The following is a 22,291-nucleotide window of genomic DNA, read 5'->3' as shown; positions in this document are numbered from 1 at the left end:
GGAGAGGAATGGCCATTCTGTGAGGATTCTCTAGGTGGGTGGGGGGATAACGGCTGTTCCCTGAGCAGGCTGTGGGTGTAACAGTCAGTCTGGGGCAGGATGGTAGGTAATTGCCATTTTGGGAGGAAGCTGTGACCAGGGGTGAAGGTAACACCTGTTCTGTGAGGAGGTTGTGGGGGCAAATGCCACTGTGGTAGGGGCAGGGCCTCCAAATGTGGGGGGAAAAGGGTACACTTTACCAGGCCCAGAGGCCCTGGGCAGCCCGGCCGAGGCTGCAACCCTCATTACCATGAGGAAAAAATGTTTCATGGCTCATGAGATTGTATGTATGGGATGAGGGGCTGGGGTATGTGTGTGGGAGGGGCCCCGTGTCACAAGTTTGTACTGGGCCTGAAAAAATTATGCTTGGGGCCCTGGATAGTTTTGTGAGGAGGTTGTATGGAGGGGGTGGAAAACAGCTGGTGTGTAGAGGGGATAGTAGGGGGGTAATAGCTGTTCTAGGGGAAACTGGGGGCAGTTAACAGCCATTATAGGAGGGGACAGAGGGAAGTAACTGCCAGCCTGTGGGCAGCCGTAGGGAGGTTATGTGTGTTGGAGCCGAAGGGAGGTTATGTGTGGTCAAGGGGGGAACAGTTGGTCTGTGGGGAGGCTGTGGAAAGGGAAATAGCTGAATACAGGGAGGGGAGGTATCAGATGGTGTGAGGGTAATGGTTAGTTAGGGCAGGGTGGGCTAAGAGAGAAGGCCATTCTCTGATCCTCTCTAGTAGAGGGAAGTACAGAGAGACAGGTATTTCTCATCCTGTCCAGTAGAGGGCACTGCATGCGTGCACGCTCACACATACACATACACATACACATACACACACACACACACACACACAGGCAGTTCTGATTCTAGTTGGTATGGAGCAATCCTATCCAGTAGTGGTAATACACACATACCCAAGCAGTTATGACCATGTCCCGTAGGAAGCAATACACATAAATGAACACATACACACTTGTGAACCTCTCTAGTAGGGAGCAACGCACACTTACACATACACACAGCGAGGCAGTTCTGATCCTGTCCAGGATGGGGCAGTACACACAAGCATGCACATAAAGACAGTTCTGATTCTACAGATTATGGAGCAACACACACACACACACACACACACACACAGAGGCAGTTCAGATCCTGTTCAGCAGAGGGCAGTAGACACACACACAGAGTTATGATCATCTCCAGTAGGAGGCAGTACACATACATGCACACATACACACACACTTCTGATCCTATTTGGTATGGAGCATCACACATAGACATACACACACAGAGGCAGTTCTGATTTTGTCCAATAGGGGGCAGTATATGCACACACACATGCACACACGAGTTCTGATTCTATATAATATGGAGCAGGCACACACAGGCAGTTCTGATCCTGTTCAGGGGGGTGCAGCACACACACACAGTTATGACAATCTCCAGTAAGAAGCAGTACATATGCATGTATGCTCACACACACTTACACGCACTTCTGATCCTATCTAGTAGGGAGCATCACACATAGACACACACACGAGGCAGTCCTCAGTCTATGCAGTACTGAGAAGAACACAAATACACACACAGACGGTCCTGAATGACACATTAATGAGCAGTACACACACACACACACACACAGAGGCAGTTCTGCTCCTGTCTAGGATGGGGCAGTACACCACCAGAGCTAACCCTCACTCTTTCTATTAGGATCGAGCAGTGTACACATAGGCCATTCTGATTCTATGCAGTAGGGGTAATACATACACACAGTGTTCGGAATTTGTGCAGTATGGAGCAGTACACAAATTCACACACAGCTCTGATCCTATTTAGTAGGGAGCAGCGTGCGTGTGCACACACACACACACACACACACACAGCTCTGATCTTATTTAGTAGGGAGCAGTACACACACACCCCAAAACACACAGAGACAGTACTGATTTTATTCACTGTGAAGCAGCATATTCAGCCACACATGGGCAATTCTGATCCTGTCCAGCAGGAGGCAGTATGCACACGCGCACACCCTATACAGGCTGTTCTGCTCCTATTCTAGTGGGCAGTACACTCACACCAAGGGTGTATCAGTACACAGCTCACTCTTCTATTACCCCACCAGCCCTCCCTAATGCCCTGCACACCCACCCTGTTTGCAATGGGGGGACTTGAACCCCAATGCCACAGCAACCTCTTGCAGCACAGATGCGGGCTTTACCCCACGACGCTCGCTAACCACATCACAGTGCTGGCTCCAGTTCAGACCCAAAGTCCACCCCACTGCTTTGGGGGGTTGGGACTCAGAAGGGTGCTGGTTCTGATCCAGGCTTGATCTCTGAAGCAGTGGGATGTGGTAAGTCAGGCTGTCCGAGAAGCATTTCCCCCATGTATGTAGGGACTCACAAAGCACTAGCACAAATTGTTAACCCCATGTAATGAGGTTTGGGGAGATAGGATGGGGGTTCAAAATGCAGTCCCCCCAATTTTTGTTTCAACCCATCAAATCTTGTGCATAGGAGGGCTCTGGCCTGGAGGAACTGTTGTGCGTGTTGGGGAGCTATAAAGGGGGGTAGGAGGAATAGTTCTGTTTTTCTTTGTTGGGGGGTATTTCTTGATACCCCGTTGGACTGCATGGGTGGAGGGTTATGGGGAAGGATTTGGAGGTAGGGAATTGTGGTTTGCTAAACTCCTTTCAATGGGTCCATTTCCTCTTCCCCATAAAGCAGGGGACGGGTGGGGGAAGGGGAAGCTGTGGTGGTGGGGGTCACATTAGTATTGGTCAGTACAACAACATGCAAAAGAAGTTAGAATAGGAAGGGGAAGGGAAAGGCAGGGGGGCGTATGGTCCAAGCTGGGGTCCCTCCTTGTATACAGTGCTCCCCCCCCCCCCCCGAGTGCTGCTGTCAAAGGCTATAACCTTGGAGTGAAACTGTCCCTTAGGGTGCTAGACCTAGGCTGACCCTGTGGTTGGCAGAGGCTCATTAAGTGCCAGGCCAATGCCAACCCACTTTGCCAGATGGGGGAGACAGACATACCCCACAACACTTCAGGAACAGAATATGCAGGGTCTGAAGTCATTCCTGCATCCTGACCTGGTTAAGCCCTAGAAAGCAGCAGAGTTCCCAGACAGCGCGGGTCAGAGGACTCTGCTACAGAGCACAGATTCCCACCTCCCCCCACTCCTAGAGTTGGGAATAAATCAGGAGTTCTGACTCCCAGCTGCCTCTGCTTTTGCTTTTATCACTAGACCCCCAGTTTCTTCCCAGAGCTGAGATAGAACCCAGGCATCCTGACTCCCAGCCCTACCCTGTTCTGACCACCAGGCCCCACTCCCCACCCAGAGCTGGGGATAGAAGGTAGGAGTCCTGATTCCTAGCCCACACCCCTCGCCACTAGCTCTAAGCCACTCAACCCCACTTCCCTGCAAGAGCTGGGCATAGAACCCAGGAGTCCTGCCTCCCACCTTTCCCCACCCTCCTGCCCTAACTACTAGACACCACTCCCCTGTCAGAGCTAAGCTAGAAATCAATGTTAAAACCCAAAAATATCTCATCTCCAGACAAACTGCCCCCACTAAAAAGCTAATGTAAAAGGAGGGATCCCGGTTTAGACAGCCCCCAAATAGGACAGAGTGCCCCCATGGGGAATGGGGCGGGAGAGGGGTGGGGTATGTTTTGGATTAGTAAAATAATTTGGGGGGGTCTGTTTTCCTCGGACAAACTCAAAAGTTCAGACAGAAAAATGGCAGTTAGTAGGAACGGTAAGACAATCTTCATTAGCACAGTATTAGTACCACAGGAGTTAATTATCGGCTGACATTAATCATGGCTCTTGGTTAATTAATTAATTAATCATCAAAAAGAGAGAGAGAGAGAGAGAGAGATTGGCGGAGAGAAAGAGACTCGGATGGAGAAAGAGGAAAGCCATGCAGGGCAGAGAGGCAGAATGAGCGATAGCCAGAGCCATGCATGTTAGACAGGTCTGGGGATCTAAGGGGGGGGGGGGTTTGCAGACTGATGGGGGGCAGAGAGAGAGAAAGAGAGAGATGCAGGCTGAGGCATGCATGAGAGAGGGAGAAGGGGGGATTAAACTGATGGAGATGGAGTGGGCTGGCTGGGGGGTGGTTTGTAACGGGAGCACCTGTGTGATCAGTAAACAAGTGTGGGTTGTACTACAACCCCAGAGCCCTCACTCCCACACACCAGAGCTATCTCCCTTCCCCACACACACCAGAGCTCTCCCTCACACATCCCAGAGCTCACACACATACACACACACCCTTCCCCACACAAACCAGATATATCCCTCTTCCTCACACACTGCATAACCCTCACACACACACCAGAGTTATTCCCCCCCACACACTCTCCAGAACCCTCCCAACACACACACACACCAGAGCATCTACACACACCTATGTCTGCGGCAGGGCTCCTCCCTCACACATACAGTAAAGCTATCTCCCCCTCCCACAGCAGAGGTCTCCACCCCACACCTACATTAGCTATCCCTCCACACTCATGCCCCAGAGCTCTCCCTTGCCACCCCCCTACACTGGAGCTCCCCTCAATACACATGGACCAGAGCTCTCTTACCAACAAACACCAAGGCTATTTTTCCTACCACGCAATAAAACTTACACAAACTCTCCCCCAAATCACAACACAGCATCCCCACCACAGCTCTCCCCCTTACCCACAACAGAGCTACACACACACACACACACACACACACACACACACACACACACACACACACACACAAACCAGAGCTTTCCCACCAAACATGCACTAGAGCTGTCCCCCTCCACACACCAGAGCTCTCTCACACAGACGCTTCTCTGCCAAATGAGTTACTCCACACTTTCAGAAGCATATGAGTTATCGCTCCAGAACATCCACACAGCAGAGATATTCCAGCTGCACACACAAACACCAGATATTCTCCTCACACACACCAAAGCATTCCTCAAACACACACACACCAGTTATGTTACACATACATGCACACACTCCCAAAGCTATTCCCCCCTCAAGTACCAGAGCTATTCCCCCCCCACACACACACACACAAGCTATTCCCCCTCACAAGAGCTACTCGCACTACACATGCAACACAGCTATTCCCCCCCACACACGCACAAGAAATGTTGCTCCCACCAACATACATGTGCTCCTGTGATTGCTCCTGTGCCTGCCTTGTCCCTAGCCTTGCTGCAGGCCCGCTCCTGCCTTGTTTCTGTCCTGCTTCAGTCCATTCCAGTCCTGCTCCTTTGCCTGGTTCCTGACTCTGGCTCTGACCTGTGCTGCAATCACTAGGTCTGACCGTCATTGCTCCAACCACTAGACCTGACTGCCCATGTCCCGGTTCATGCCAGTTTGAGTAGCCTACCTAAAAATGGAGAAGAGAGAGATTCCACTACTAGGGTGGATCCTGCTAAGGCCATCTTCCTGTCAGGAATAGCAAGTATCTTGCAGAATCTGCAGACTCATGTTGTCATCCCACCTCTCACTCTAGCACCCTGCACAAACATTTGTTTCCTAGTACTCTGGATGGCCAATTGGCATCTAACACACCCCTTAACTCCTGCCCCAGCTATTGCACCCCAAAATGTCAGCAGTTGACCTAGAAACGCTCGTATACTCCCGCACCTCAGGTAATTTCATAGACTTGGAATTTGCCTGACTGACCCCAGCTTGGTTGAGTCCATTGATGATTCACTCCTTTCTTTGGACCCAATCACTCACCAGTCTGCCCCCCTTGAAGTCACTATCTTACAAAGTCATTGAGAAATCCTTCAGTGTGTGTTGATCCATGCACCGCATTCTCGGGTTGTCCTCACTATTCCCTGGCTCATCGCCCATGACCCACATAGCTGCTGGAGAGCAGGCACAAGGCATTTTAGCTCACCATGCTGCCGATAAACTTGCCTCCCGAAAACCAACCACAGAGCAGAACTCCTCTGCAGCTCTGCCTGTCTCCAAGAATATTCAAGACAGAGGGGGTTATTTCAAAGGAAAATTCAGCAACCCCAACTGCCTTCCCAACAGCCTCGGTGGTACCCACTAAATATCAAGACTTCGCTAACACATTCAACAAAAAGAAAGCTGACATCTTGCCTCTCCATCAACCTCAAGATTGAGTAGAGGTCCCTTTCAGACATATCTATTCTCCTCAGAACCTGAGTTACAGGCTCTCCAGAGCTATCACCAAGAAAATCTGCAAAAGGAGTTCATCCGTTCCTCCATGTCCCCAGCTGGGGCTACAACTTTCTTTCTGAGTAAAAAGGATGGCTCCCCTGCAGCCTTGTGGGTTTACCAGGCATTAAACAATGTTACTATCTGGAACCAGTACCCCTTGCCTCTCATAGAGCTCCTTAAAAGATTCCACTTCACCAAAGTCTTCACTAGGTTTGACCTTCGTGGAACGCATAACTTGGTTCAGATTCGAGAACGAGATGAATAGAAGACTGCCTTCTGCACATGGTACGGACATTTGGAATAGTTGGTTATGCCGTTTGACTTGAGCAACGCTCCGGTGACTTTTCAACATTTCATTAATGATATATTTAGGGACATGCTGGACCAATTTGTGATTATTTACCTCGATGACATCTCATTTTATCTGAGAATGCATGATCAACATGGACACTGTATCTCAAGAAACTCTGCCAAAACCACCTATATGCCAACCTTGAGAAGTATGAATTTGACCATGACACGTTCAAATTCCTTGGGTACATTGTTTCCCCAAAGGGATTACCTATGGATCCATGCAAGTGACAGCCATATCCAACTGGGCCTCTCCAAAGGACACACAAGAGATACAGTGATTCCTAGGTTTTGGTGACTTACCAACAGAACTCAAGGAACAGTAGAGATCTGCTAAACAAGTTTACAAGCACCATGCTGAGGGTTGCCAGATCATCTCCAATCTTGCCATAGGGTTCAGTTTGATTCTTAACCATCCATATTCTTAAATCAGCCCACCAATCAGCTAAGCTAGATCAGTGGTACCTGGCCCCATTCACAGTCTCAACAAGAGAACCCAGTAACATTCATTCAACAGCTACCCAAGTCCCTAAGGATCCATCCCATATTTCATGTCTCCCTATTAAAGACTTACACTAAGAACCCATTCCTGAACTGCTCCTACCCATCGCCATCACCCATAACCATGCAAGGGCAGAAAGGATACTTGCTCCAATTACTTCTTGACCCCAATGAGTTAGGAAAGACCCCAGGATCTGGTGGACTGGGCGGGCTATGGTCCAGGCGACAGAGAACATCCATGTCCCAGACCTGCGATGAGACTTCCATCAAACTATCCCAAGAAGCCTGGTCCTAGAGCCATTAGGAGATGCTCCTCAAAGAGGAGGAGTACCGTCAGGAATTATAAGCCTGGAACCAGTTAGCTGACCTGCAGATACCCTGATTGGCTGAGAGGCATCATCAGGACTGCTCTTAAGCCTAGCAATAGCAGTAGGCTAGTGGCTGCTCAATGCTTAAGCCCGCAGCTACAATTGCTCCTGTGCCTGCCTTGTCCCCGCCTTACTCCAGCCCCACTTCTGCCATGTTCTTGTCCTGCTCCAGCCCTGTGCCTTGCCTTGTTCCTGACTCTAGCTCTGACCCTTGGCTCTGACCCTGGCCGCTGACTACTGCTCTGACCACTATACCTGACTGCTGCTGCTCTGACCACTGTACATGACCATCCCGCCCCAGTTCATAACACACACAGCAGAGCTATTGCTCACACACACCAGGATTATTTCCTCTCCCCCAGGTCAGGAACTATGGGCTTAAGATCCCTCAACTGAGCCTGCAGGTAGCCAATTCAGCCTTCAGGCAGGTTAACAAACCTAGCAGGGCAGCAGCTGAATCACCTGATTGGCCGACTCACCCAATTGGCTGCAAGGAGCCAACAGTCCACATTGAAGCTCAGCAGCAGCAGCAGTCCACAGTTGCTCAATGCTTATGCCTGCAGCTGCGATCTCCCTTGTGCCTGCCTCAGTCCCAGCCTTGTTCCCACCTTGCTCCCTTACCCAGATTCTAACTCTGGCTCTGACCCTTGGCTCAGACTCCTGGTTCCTAGTCCCAGCTCTAGCCACTAAGCCAGGCTCCGGGTCTAACCACTAGGTCAGACTGCCCGTATCCCAGTCCCTGATAGTTTGAGCAGTGCAAAGAATAGAGAAGACCTGGTTCAGCTGCAGGGACGAACTCCACTAAACCCAGTGTTGCCATAGTAGAATTAGTGGATGCCTATCAGAATCTACAAATGCCCTGCAGGTGTATAACATAGCCCTTGGGGAACAAGCCACACAATCAATGACTCAGGCCCCTGCAGAACCACAGATCCCAATACTTGACAAGTTTGACAGCGACCACAGAAAATTCCACGGGTTCTTAAACCAGCGCCATCTCTTGTTCCTGCTGCACCTGCAGTTGTTTCCCACAGACCGAACCACAGTGGGGACACATCCTCAGTCTGCTGACTGGGGAAGCATTGGCACGGGCTTCTCAACTGCTTGAGAAATCCAGTCCCCTCTTGAGTCCATTCAAGGAGTTTGTCCAAGCCACGTCAGTGATCTTTGATCACCTGAATTGTACACACACAGCAGAAGCCATGTTCCAGTCCTAAGGCAAAGATGCTGGCTGGTTGCTAACTACGCTGCAGACACAGAATGAAACAAGGCCTCTCAGAGCTATCACTTCCAGCTTGATCCAAATGATGAAATCAAGGATGAGCTTGCATGGATAGAATTCCCCACTGGTCTGGACACATTTATCAACCTATGCATCAAGACTGACAGTTGCTTATTGGAACACTGTCAAGAAAGGAGAGTGGCTTCTCAATTCACATCCGTCTCAACAGCACCGGCCAGCCAACCGACAGTGCCTCCCCGCCAGTCTGAACTCAGGCAGGCAGTCATGACAGCGAATGGCTGGTGCCAGGTATTGGGCCTCTGTCTCTACTGGGGAAATCTGGGCACTTTGCTTTGACCTGTGCTGCAAAGGCTAGTTCTGCATCTCAGGCCCCAGCCCCACACTTACCCACCGGTGTGGCGTCCAATCAGCACCTGAAGTTTCCACTCTTATCTACAGCACCCTATTGTGATGGAAGTCAGCTTGAAGGCAATGACTGGCTCTAGTTCCTCCAGAAGCTTCATGGACTTGGACTTCGCTCACGCACATAGGGTCCCAACACGGCACAAGGACTTACACGATGTAGCAGAATCCATTGACTGATCACTCCTCTCATCGGGTCCCGTCACCCATGAGACTGCGCGTTTAGATGTCACAATCCTTCAGGGGCATCACAAAACCCTTTAGTTGGGTCTGGTTTGTTCCCTGCACTTCCTGGACATTCATGATGTTACCACACTTGTGATCCACATATCCTCTGGATGGCAGGCACGATTTGTTTCCACTTGTCCTACTGTCAACAGTCCTGTCACCCTGAACCTGGTCTCAAGTTGGAGGCTATCTGTAACATAACCCCAAGGAAACTCTGACCTTTGGGTTACCCTGGGACAAAAAGGCTGAGTCCAACAGACTCTCAGTCAATATCAATACTTGGTGAAGTACTGGGTCCATGCAGAGTTCTCTGACAAGATGAAGGCTGATATCTTCCCACCTCACTGTCACTATGACTGTACCATTGACCTCCAGCCAGAGGCTGACATCCCTTTTGGATGTATTTACACCCTCTAAGTTCCTGAGTTACGGAAAGTCTGAGGGTAGAGTATCTACAAAAGACTCTTCACCCCCAACCCCACTGGGGCACTGATTTTCTTCATACCAAAAAGGACTGCTCTCTGAACCCTTGCATGGACAATTAGGCTTTGAATAAGGTTAGCATTCAGAAGCAATATCCTTTACCTCTTATTAACAAACTCTTCAAGAGACTGCACCCTGGGAAAATCTTCACCAAGCTAGATCACCGTGGTGTTTATAAACTGGTCCATATCTGGGAAGGGAATGAATGGAAGATTGCCTTCCATACCTGATACAGGCACTTGGAATGCTTACTAATGCCCTTCAGGCTGTGCAGTGCCCCTCCAATGTTCCAACATTATATCCATGACACTTTCAGAGACATGTTGGACCAATTCGTTACTATCTTCCTCAGCAATATTCTTGTTTTTTCTGAGGATCAAGTCCTTCATGACCAACATGTATTTCAAGTTTTGGAAAGGATTCACCAGAATCATCTCTATGTTAAATTGGAGAAATGTGAATTTGATCACAGTACAATCAAGTTCCTCACGCATTTTACATCACCTGATGGTTCTAACTATAGATCTGTGCAAGGTATCTGCCACCTCTTCCAAAAGCCATGCAAAGGCTACAACGATCCTCGGTTTTGCCAACTTTCACTGGCATTTCATCAAGCAATTCTCTCACTTGGTTCCTTGACAGCACTCCTTTGGAAGGGATCTGGTTTGTCTGGTCACCTGAGGTGCAGTCTGCCTGCCTTTGACCAGCTGAAGAAGGCATTCACCTGGCTTCCATCCTTGTCCATTTGGATTCCATCAAACCTTTCACCATGGAGGCCAATCCATTGAACTTCGCCATAGGAGCTGTGTTATCTCAACAAACAGGTCCGCACAACCAACTCCATCCATGTGCCTTTTATTCCCAAAAATTAACCCCAGCAGAGAGAAAAAATGAAAATATGGGGCAAAGAGCTGCTAGTGATTAAGGCAGCTTTTGAAGAGCGGTGGCATCTCTAAAAAGGGGCTTGGTTCCCACTTCAGGTTCTTACAGTACATAAGAACTTAAAGGATCTCCAAAAGGCCAGAAACCTAAATCAGCACCAGACCTGTTGGTCACTGTTCTCAATTTGAGTTCATTGTGATGTATTGCCTAAGTACAGGAAGTGGAAAGGTGGATGTCCTGTCCCACAAGGACAAACACGTTGACTTGTACATAGAACAATTTGATGGTTTTTAAGCCATCTAACTTTGTCAGTGGAACCATGGATAGTTAATGTCCATTATTCGGTCACTGTTGCCTTATGACCCATTTGCCACCCAGATTTGCCAGACCTTGAGCATTGCAGATGCCCAGCCTGGCTCGATTTCTTACTATGGAAGGGTATCCTCTACCACTGGGAATGCATTTATGTTCCAGGCTCAAAGTTCTGAAATCATGTCATGACTTGCCACTCGTCGGTCACTTTGGTGGAACTAAAACAAGAAACTTAGTTTCATGGAACTTCTGGTGGCCAGGTATGCACTAGTATACCATGAAATACATTAATTCCTGCACTTTGTGTTTCTGGACCAAGAACCTCACTGGAAGGCACTTGGTCACCTCCAGGGCTTGCCCACCCCATCTTAGACCTGGTTCACCATGTGCCTGGACTTCATTGTAGAATTACCTTTCTCTCATGGTTGGTCACAGGTTCTAGGTGCAGTTGACATCTTCACTAAGATGGCACACTTTGTCTCTTCTCACACAGTCACGACTGCGCCGCAAACACCCGCCTCTTTCTAGAGCATGTCTTCCAGCTCCATGGACTGCTGATTGGCACTGTGTCAGATCAAGGCCTCAATTTGTTTTCCATTTCTGGCACGAGCTTTTAAAACTTCTAAGTATAGAGCTCTTTACCTCATAGCATACCACCCACAGACCAATGAGCATAAAGAACAGATAACCATACCGTACAGCAATACCTCCAGTGGTTCTTAAATTATCACCAGGATAACTGGATCTCCCTGCTGGCACATGCCAAGCTCACCTATAACAATTCAATCCATGCCTCCACCCAACAGAGCCCATTCCACGCACATTACAACTTCTATCTCTGCTTTCACATGGCATTGCCCACAAACTCCCCAGTTCCTGCAGCAGCAGACCCGTCACCCATCTGAATCACATACAATAAGAACTTACAGAGCATCTGGAAACCATCAAAGCAACCTAGAAATGTTACGCTGATCAGGGCTGCCAGGCTGCACCTAACTTTAGCACTGGGGACAAAGTCTGGCTATCAACTCGAAATCTCAAATCAACCCAACCATTGGCTAAGGTGGATCATCAATAGCTAGGCCCATTTAAGATTCTCAAGCAGATCAACCCAGTGACATTCATGCTTCTGTTACCACAATTAAGTCAATGAAGACCCATCCTGTATTCCATGTCTCCCTCTTAAAACCTTATTTAGAGGACACCTTCCCAGGTCAATCCAACCTGCTGTTGCCACCCGTTACAGTCCATGGGCCAGAAGAATACCTTGTCCAAGTTACTGACTCCAAGCAAGTACAGGGCAAGCTTCATTGCCTAATGGACTGGGAGGGCTATGGTCCTGATGACCAGTCTAGACTAGACTAGAAGGCGCCCCTGAAAGGACGCGGTACAGTCAGGAACTATGGGCTTATGTTCCTTCAGATAAGCCGGGGGCTAGCCAGTTCAGCTTTCAGGTGAGCTAACGATCCCAGCTGGACAGTGGCAGAATTGCCTGACTGGCCGGCCCACCTGATCGGCTCAAAGGAGCCAAGAGGTCTGCATTTAAACTTAGCAGCAGCAGTAGCAGGTCGCTGGACTGTGCCTCTCTTGTTCCCAACTTTACTCCAGCTGTGCTCCTGCCTCATTCCCACCCTTGCTCCAGACCTGCCCCTGCCTAGTTCCTGTCCAGCTCTAGTCTGCTCCTGACTCCGGCTGGAACATTTGGCTCTGACTCCCAGCTTCTGTTCCTGGCTCTAACCCTAGGCCGGGCTCCAGCTCTAACCACTAGATCAGACTGCCCACGTATCAATCCCTGACACAGAGCTATTCCACCCACCTACACCAGAGCTATTTCCCTCCCTACATACACATCAGGTATTCCCGCCCCCCCCCCCCATGTGCATCAGCGCTATTCTCTTTGCACAAACGCACCAGAGCTACTCAACACACACACGTACCACAGCCATTGTCCCACACACACACCTGAGCTATTCCCCCCCCCCACACACACACACACCACAGCTATTCATCACACCCACCAGAGCTATTGCCCCCTACATATGCGCATACCAAAGCTATTGTCCCACGTACAGGCATGTGTGTACCCCAGAGCTATTGCTCCCACACAGCCCAGAGCTACTCCACACACAAACACACACGAACCAAAGCTATTATATGCCCCCACACACCAGAGCTGCTGCACCCCACCCCATATACAAACACACCAGAGCTTTCCCCCACACACACACAGCAGAGTTCTTCCGCACACATACACAGCAGAGCTCTTCTCCCCCCCACACAAACACACAGAGCATAGCTCTTCCCCCTCCCGCACAGACAGACAGACACACACACACACACACCAGAGTTCTTTCCCCCTTTCTCCCAACACATTGCCTATATGAATCCTAAAACTCTGGGCATAGGTTTTGGGTGCTGGCTTTTCAGTTGTGTGCAAAATTCCTACCCAAGGGAGTTGGATGTTACTGCTGCATGCCTGCACACCCGGGGGGAGTGTGTATGTTGCACAATTGCGCAAAATCAGAAAGGTGGAAGGTTTCCATTGCACAATTGCACACCTCTTCACAGAAACACACACACTCAGCAACAATGTGTGAGTTGCACAAACACATACAGAGCAGACGGGTGTTGGCTTTCCAACAGCACGCACACACATGTATACATACTAAAGGAACTGTGTGTCATATTCCACAATCAGCCTTGCATGCTCAGGGGCAATATCAGTCATTATCATGCACAAGTCCACTTTCAGCTTGCACACCCATGCTCAAGCAGGAGCAACACACACGTTGCCCCATCACTAATGTTAAGATTCTGTCATAGGTATTTTGAGTAAAAGTCAGGGACAGGTCACGGGCAATAAACAAAAATTCACAGAAGCTGCGATCTGTCCCTGACTGTTACTAAAAATACCCTGCAGAGGGGAAAACAGATTGCCTGGGGTTTGCAGCTGATCCAGCCCCACTGCTCCAGCTGACTGGCCAGCAGATCAGCTGTTTGGAGGGGCCCCAGGGCTGGCCGGCCAATCAGCTGCTCGGCAGCAGCCCCCAGGGCTGACAACTACTCCAGCCCTGCCCCACAAGTCACAGAGGTCCCGGAAAGTCACGGAATCCATAACCTCCGTGCCCAAATCATATCCTAAACCATCACCCACCCAGAAGGGCCATGTGAAACTGTCCCACTGTGCAAGCACAAGCACATGGGGCCAAGAGTCTGCCACACAATCACACTCATCCCTGCGCATGACAGCAGTGTGATATGTTCGATTCACACACATCACACTACTGGATCACCATCATCCCTCACCCACTTATGCATGGGGAGGGGTTGCATGTCCTGACTCGCAGGCCCCACTCCCTTCCCAAGAGATCCATATGGCAAAGACTGTTGCAGGCTGCTCTTTGCAAAGGGAGTTCTAGGGTGCTGTCCTGGCTGGCGAGATCAGAAGGGAGAGCTACCTTGCACTGATGGAGGGGGATGGGTTGGTTGTAGGTGGCTGGCCCCATCCCTGGGAATCATGCACCCTGATATCTGTCTCAGCTCCCCCTCCCCGTGACTGGTGGGAAATATCCACAGACCAGAGTCCATTGTGAACTTCCCCATGTGTGTACACACCCACACGCCCCATAGTGTCACCTGGGACCTTAACAATGTGCACCCAGTGATACTGCATGCAGCTATCTCTGGGGCAAAGCATAGCAGGCAACATGTGCTGAGCTGCACAGATCTATACACTCACACCCCCATTCAAGTTTCCTACACACCCTCACACACATACCCCTCCATGCACTCACCCTGTACACTCACACACTCATACGCCTCCATGCACATGTCCTACACACCTGCACCCCAATGCTCACACCCTACACACTCGCATCCCCATGCACACCCCCTACACATTCATGTGCCTCAATCCACATTCCCTACACGCTCACCTCCACCCAGTGCACACCCCCCAGGCAAAGGCCCTGGAACAAGAGGCGCTGGGGATGCAGCACTACCTCCCGCTTGCAGTAACAATAGCAACTGAATGCCTGACTTCCATCGTATACAGGTTTTACTGTCTCATTCACTGGCTCACTGCACCCCTACCCCAATGCACATGCCCCACAGGCTCACAGCCCCCCAGTGCACATGCCCTACACACTCCACACCACCCCCAATGCACACGTGGTACACATTCATCCCCACAAATGCACACCCCCAAGTCGCACACATGCTGGAGCTCTGGTCCCTGCCCCCTTGCCCCATCCTTTCTGAAATGGCCCCAAGTACAGTGCTCCTGTTAGAAAGGCAGTGGGTCGGGGCTGCGGGAGGAGTGGGGGGGAGGGGGGAGAGCAGGGAAAGGGAAGGGAGGAGGGTGGGGAGGATGGTGTCAGACACTATGTTAGTTCAGCCCCAGAGAGTCGCTCTCAAAATAAAAACTGGACACAAGAGCAGCATGCCCCAGTCAGTCCCAGCATGCCATGCGGTATGGAGGGCCAGTGGCACCGCCCGTGGCGGGAGTGGGAATGACAGCCAGGACATCCAGTGGGGTCAATAGGCCACCGTGCAGCCAGCCACACCCATGGGTGGGATTCCCAATGGGGCGAAAGGGCATCCCCTATAGGCCTGGTCCAAAGCCCACTGCAGGCAATGGAGAGACTCAGTTTTGGCGAGGGTGTGAGCAGATAACTCCATGGATTTACCCCAGATGCACAGTGCAGAGGGGCGGGGTAGGGGTGGGGAAAATGGGGCTTGCGCCCCCAAAACATCCAAATTAATGGCCCCTCTTTCGTTGCCCCCTGTGCTCTCATCCCCAAATCAACCTCTGGCCCTGACCCCACTGGCTGCCATTAGCCCCATTTCCCACAATCCCTGGCGGGTTCGCCGCCATGGAGCAGATGTGACGCGCACAGAATTTGCTTCATGGGATGGTGTTTTCCATGGATTTTTTGTTGTTGTTGTTGTTTTCAGGGGGAGGAGGTAAAAGGAATAAAAAATGTAAAACCAAAAGAATAAAAATAAGAAAGAATATATTTTTAATTTATGTATTTATTTTTTGCAAAAAAAAAAAAAAAATCCAATAAAGTTAAAAAATGTTGCTTTTAGAAAAGAAACAAAAATTAGGGTTTTTTTTCCCAAAAATAAATAAAAATAGAAATAAATTTTTAAAATGTTGCTTTTGGAAAAGAAAAAAAACTTTTAAAAAATGTTTTTGGTTAAAAATAATTTAATTGCAAGCTGAGCAGTTCAAAAACAATGGATTTTTTTTAATACCGTATTTGTTTCAGTTGATAGGTTGGTTTTGATCTTATACCAATCTGGGTTATTGGTTATCGTCAATTTTATACTGACATTGATTTTTGGTTAATGTCAATTTTATACCAATCTTGGTTTGGTCGATCGGTTTGTTTTCAGTCTACACCCACCTAAATTTGATTGCACGGTGAGTTTTTATGCCAACTCTGCTCTGGTAGCAGGATTGATTCTGCAATGATTCCAGAGTGGTTGAACAGTTCATTTCCAGTTCTTAACTTTACACTTACCACAGCTTGATTATTTAGTTGTTAATTTTATGTGTGTTTGGATGGTTTATTTCAACCTTTAAATTTTGAAAATTACATTTCTTCACTTTCTTGTGTAGTATTTAAAGAAAAAAATTAAGAAAATAAAAATGATAATTAAAAACCCAATTAATTAATTAAAAACAAAAAGGAGGGAGGGGAAAAGATAAAACCCACGGCAAACCAAACGATTAGACAATTAGAGTGATATCTACCAGGTAATGCAGTTTGTTTACCATAGCGTGTCCAATTCCTGCGTGCTATATGTATTAAAAAATAAAATAAATGAGGGAAAGGGGGAATAATAAAAGAAAACAGAAAAGAAAAGGAAAAAAATGACCAACCGTGAAAATCAAGGAAGATAAAAGAGGGAAAAAAATCAATTTTCCCATCGCAAGAAGGGCGATTAGGTTTAAAAAAAAAAAAAAAAAAAAAATAGACTCCACCCACCTTCCCCTTGCACACCCCACCCCATCCCCCAAACAAACTCCTCCCCCTCCCAACCATAAAGTATTATAGAGAGAAAGAGATCTTGGTTAGTAAGAATAAAAGAAAAGAAAAGAGACTCTTTAAATTAAAGACTTGAAAAGAAATGACCAACATTCCATTGGATGAGACAAGAAGGGTTAGTTCTGGCGTCTCTGGTTGAGAGCTGGAGTCTTTCGAGAAGCGTGTTAGTAACACACACACAAAAAAGTTGTCAACGTAATTTCTAACGAGGTGGGGGTTTGGGGGGGTGAAGGGTGGGGAGGGGAAAGGAGGAAAAGCAAGGCCTGTGTTAGCAGGATTAGTAGATCCTAAGAGGCTGGCTCTGGGGTCGGTGGGGAGTCGGGAATGGGCTGTATCCCCAGCCAGGGGAGTCCAGATTTTGTCCTGTATGTTGTGTGGAGGGTTGTATTATTGGGAGGGGTGCTGGGGGGAAAGTTGGGGGGAGGAGAGGAACCAGCTTGGGGGTTCCCTCCCCCACTCCAGTTCCTGTGATTGTTAAAAATTTGTCCTGCTTTTTGTTCATTATTTTTCTTAATTAACTTTAGTCCAAAAAAGGGAGAGAATCAGAAACCAGGTTAGAAGGAGAAGCCAGCATGGAGGGGGAGCCTCGATCTGCAGGTAGGGAGGCAGAGGGGCGAGCCAGATGCACCCCACGCACCCACTCGCTGAACTCCCACCCAAGCTCTCCTCCACCGCCACCATCCTCCCCACATCTGCTACAGCCCCACCCCAACCTCTTCTACTTCCTCCACCTCCCCAATACACACCAACCCCACCCACCTCCTCCTCATACCCACCCAGCCTCTTCCACCTCCCCCAGTACACGCCAACCCGCCCCCCCTCACATTCATCCAACCTCTACCTCCTCCCCCTCCCAACCTGTTCTACCTCCCCCACCTTCCCCAGTACACACCAACCCCACTCACCTCCCCCTCACATCCACCCAACCTCTACCTCCTTCCCCTCCCCCTCCCACCTACCCAACCTGTTCTACCTTCCCCAGTACACACCAACCCCACTCACCTCCCCCTCATCCCACCTCTACCTCCCCCACTTCCCCATACACACCCACCACATCCACCTCTCCCTCACACCCACCCAACTTCTACTCTTCCCCCTCACCAATCTCTTCTACCTTCCCCACCTCCCCCGGTACACACCCACCACATCCATCTTCCCATCACCCAACCTCTACCTCCTCCCTCTCCCCCTCATCCACTACCTCCTTCCCCTCCCCCCCATCCAACCTCTTCTACCTCCCCCACCTTCCCCAGTACACACCAACCCCACCCATCTCCCCCTCACCCAACCTCTACCTCCCCCACTTCCCTGTACACACCCACCACATCCACCTCTCCCACACATGCCACCCAACCTCTATCTCCTCCTCCTCCCCCCAACCTCCCCCATACACCCTCAAAGAGGAAGTTACTTACCTTGTGCAGTAACAATGGTTCTTCGAGATGTGTCCCCCTGTGAGTGCTCCATTGTAGGTGTGTCTGCGCCCCTGCGCCTCTAATCGGAGAATTTAAGTAGCAGTGCCTGTTCGACCCGCACATGCCATCTCGCTCCCTCGTGGCCTGCCTCGAGGTGATCTAGTGTTGCGGGGGCGAACCACCCTCAGTTCCTTCACCACCACAGAGCCCCTTGTCGAGAACGCTGAAGCAGAGGAGAGGAGGGCGGGCTGTAGAGCACCCACAGGGGGACACATCTCGAAGAACCATCGTTACTGCACAAGGTGAATAACTTCCTTTTCTTCTTCGAGTAGTGTTCCTGTAGGTGCCTGACTTCACAGCAGTAACCCCCCTGGAGGGCTGGGACTTGGGAATGAAGTCTGTTATTGACAATAGCAATGGAGCCGAAGATGGCATCAGAGGCAGATTCTCAAGTAATTGCATAGTGTGCCGTGAAAGTATAGGCAGAGACCCAGGTCGCTGCTCTGTAGATTTTTGAGATGGGGACATTTTTAACAAACGCGACGGAGGTAGAAACGGATCTCGTGGAGTGTGTGCGGATTCCCAGTGGGGGTAGCAGGTTACGCACATGGTAACAGCGGTTAATGCAGCTGGAGACCCGTTTGGAGAATCTTTGAGTGGATATTGCAGAGCTTTTGCATCTTTCCACAAATGAAAGGAAGAGGTTAGGAGACTTCCTAAAGTCCTTAGTGCTGTCCAAATAAAATGCTAGGGCTCTCCTAACATCAAGCATATGAAGAATTGCCTCCCTGTTGTCACAATGTGGTTTTGGAAAAAAGGTGGGGAGGTGAATGAGCTGATTCAGATGGAAGGACAAGGTTACCGAGCCTCAGGGTGACTTTGTCTTTAAAATGACTGTGAACAGTGGGTGTGCCATCAGCATCGCTATTTCTCCTATTTGTCGTGCTGAATAATAACCACTAGAAATGCTGTCTTCAGGGCCAGGTGTAGGAGGGAGCAAGCGGCCACAGGTTCCAAGGGTGGTCTAGTTAGAGTTTTCAGATCCAGACAGAGATCCCACGTTGGAGTGGGTGGTCTAATGTGTGGGAAGAGGTTTCCCATGCCCTTGAGGAATCTGCGTGCTGTTGGCAGGGCGAATACAGATCATCCATTCACCTGGTGGTGGAAGGCCATTATGGCCGCTAGATGTACTTTAAGCGAGCTAAGAGAGAGGCCAGTCCTTTTAAAGTCTAGAATATAATCTAGGATCAAAGGGAGGGAGGAAGATGTTGGAACCACTTGTTTGGAAATGCACCAATTCCAAAGCGTTAGTGCTACCGCGCAAAGGGAGGGTGATCTGGCACCCTCTTGGCAATTTATGTAAAACACGTACGCTACACTGTCTGTTGTAACTTTTACGTGAGTATCTCTGATGAGAGGGAGAAAGCATGCACAGGCATTTCTGACAGCTCTTAGTTCCAAAATATTGACATGGAGGACCAATTCCACGGGAGACCACTTGCCCTGGACTTTGTGGTTGTTTAGGTGGGCTCCCCAGGTTAGAATCAGTGTTGGTGGGGGTTGCGTGAATGGAATGCTGAATGGACGTTGGATGGTTCTTTCCACCAGTACAGGGAGTGTTTGCCCCTGGAGGGCATCGATAGCTACTTATTTAGCCCATCCTTGTTCAGAGAGTAGCTGGATCTGCGCCATATCTGTAAATATCTCATGTACAATCGGGCATGTGGAATGAGCCTGGAGAATGCAGTTGTCCAGGTATGGGTAAATGACAATACCCAATGTTCGTAGATGTGCCACTGTGAAGGAGAGGACCTTGGAGAATAACCTGGATGTGGACAAGACCGAATGGGAGCACTCTGTACTGATAATGGTCCTGTCCAAAGATAAATCGGAGGAATCTCCCATGGGACTGTCGGATTGAAATGTGGAAGTAAGCATCCTGTAGGTCAAGGGTCGAGAACCAATCTCTTTGCTTCAGAGATTGAATAATGGCTGCTCGTGTGACCATCTTGGACTTTTGTGCCTTTACACATCTGTTTAGTACCCTTAGATCTAGTAGGGGTCTCCAACCTCCGTTTCTTTTAGGGATCAGAAAATATCAAATAAAAACCCTTGCCTCTGAGATGAGTACGGACTGGTTCCATCGCCTCTAGGCATAACAGGTGATCTATTTCCTGACTTAACAGTCTCTCATGAGAAAGCTCCCTGAAGCGGGACAGGGAAGGAAGGTGCGCAGAGAGAAGGGAGGTGAAGTGGATGGAGTAACCCTTGGAGATAATCTCCAAGATCTATTTGTCAGAGGTGATATTCTCCCAACTCCTGAAGGGATGTGGAAGGTCTGTATGTAGCGGCTGTTGTTGCAAGGAGTGGTTGCTCAGTGACTCAAGCAAGGAATCAAAACTAATGTTTTGAAGACAAGAGTTGAGAGGTTGAGGATTGGGAGACTGACTGGTTCCGTTTTTGCATCCTGGGTCTCTTATGCTGTGGCTCATAATACCGCTGCAACAGAGAGAACTGGGAAAGTTCAGGATCTGCGAGGCTGTTGTGAACTGAATCCTCTTCTATCCTGGTGTGTAGATTCCTAGAGAGCGTAGCGTGGCTCTAGGATCATTTAAGGTGTGGAGTGATGCGTCCGTCTTGTCAGTGGAGAGTTTGGGTCCTTCGAATGGGAGATCCTCAACCATCGTCTGCACTTCCTTTTGCAATCCCAAGAGGTATAACCAGGATGCCCGTCTTATCACCACTGCCTTCAAGACTGAGCAGGCTGCTGTATCCGCAGCATCCAGTGAGGTCTGTAGCGCTGTTCTAGCTACCAACCAGCCCTCTGGGATGATGGCTTAAAATTGCTTCTTTCGTGTTTCTGGCAAGAGGCCAATAAAGGAGTTGAGTTTGCCATGGTTCATGTAGTCATATTTAGCCATTAGGGCTTGGTAGTTTGACACCCTGAATTGTCAAGTTGCCAATGCATATGCCTTCCTTCCAGACAGGTCAAGCCTCTTCTGGTCTCAGTCATAGAGGGTCGATTTGGTGTGATGTTGCTTTCCTTGTGCGTTAATGATTGAGTTGGGCTGAGGTGCGTGAAGAGAAAGTCTGCCTCCTTGGTGGGCATGTAATACTTTTTTGTCAGCCCTTTCGCATGTTGGTGCAATAGAGGCTGGTGTCTGCCAGATGACCTTGGCAGGGTCTAAAAGTGCTTCTTTGACTGGGAGGGCAATTCTCGAAGAGGAAGAGGTGTGTAGTACATCCAACAATTTGTGGTCTGAGTCTTTCACCTCCTCCAAGGGAATTTGCAGAGCATCTGCCACCCTTTTAGGAAGATCTTGGAAAAGCTTAAAATCATCAGCTAATGAGGGAGGAGGGGGCATCACCATCTCGTTCAGTGAGGAGGAGGAGACGTTCATCAGTGGAGTGATTTCCACCTCTAGTCTGGCCTCCTGCTCCTCAAAAGTTTCTTCCAGGGACCAAAAGGGAATGTCTGGTGGGCTCCCTGTGGGAAACACTAGAAGAGTGAGAAGTGTGGGGCCTGTAGGCTACTCATGGATCCCAGTATAGCCACTGTGGGAGAGGGTGAGGGGCCTGGATGGTGGCACCCATGGGTGACCATACCAGGAAGAGTGAAGATCGGAGCGTGGGTGTAGCTGGTCCCAGATGCTGTAATGGTGGGTTATGGTGTGAGACCAGAAACTGTCATCCTGGTCACTGTCTGACTCCCCGCTGGAGTAGGTTGGGACTGACAAGGTTGCTGGAGACAAACGCCCTGGAGCCACTGATGATTCTGGGAACTGACACATGCTTGGCACCAGAGCTCCAATACCAACT

The 22,291-nt window shown here is 49.4% G+C and overlaps 1 protein-coding gene across 1 annotated transcript in view; it reads right to left on the bottom strand.

Annotated features, from left to right (window-relative positions):
- The window catches only part of NRXN2 (neurexin 2), a 278,572-nt gene that overhangs the window by 163,223 nt on the left and 93,058 nt on the right, over positions 1–22,291 (bottom strand). Inside the window, exon 5 of the mRNA XM_067543925.1 lies at positions 16,784–16,807. Coding sequence (XP_067400026.1) covers positions 16,784–16,807 — 24 coding nt within the window. The remainder of the gene's footprint in view (positions 1–16,783; positions 16,808–22,291) is intronic.

This window comes from Emydura macquarii, unplaced genomic scaffold (genome assembly GCF_026122565.2).
Source record: "Emydura macquarii macquarii isolate MOO-44397 ecotype Brisbane River unplaced genomic scaffold, CSIRO-AGI_Emac_v2 contig_968, whole genome shotgun sequence".
NCBI classification, from domain to species: Eukaryota; Metazoa; Chordata; order Testudines; family Chelidae; genus Emydura; species Emydura macquarii.
This window is presented reverse-complemented; position numbering and strand designations above follow the sequence as displayed.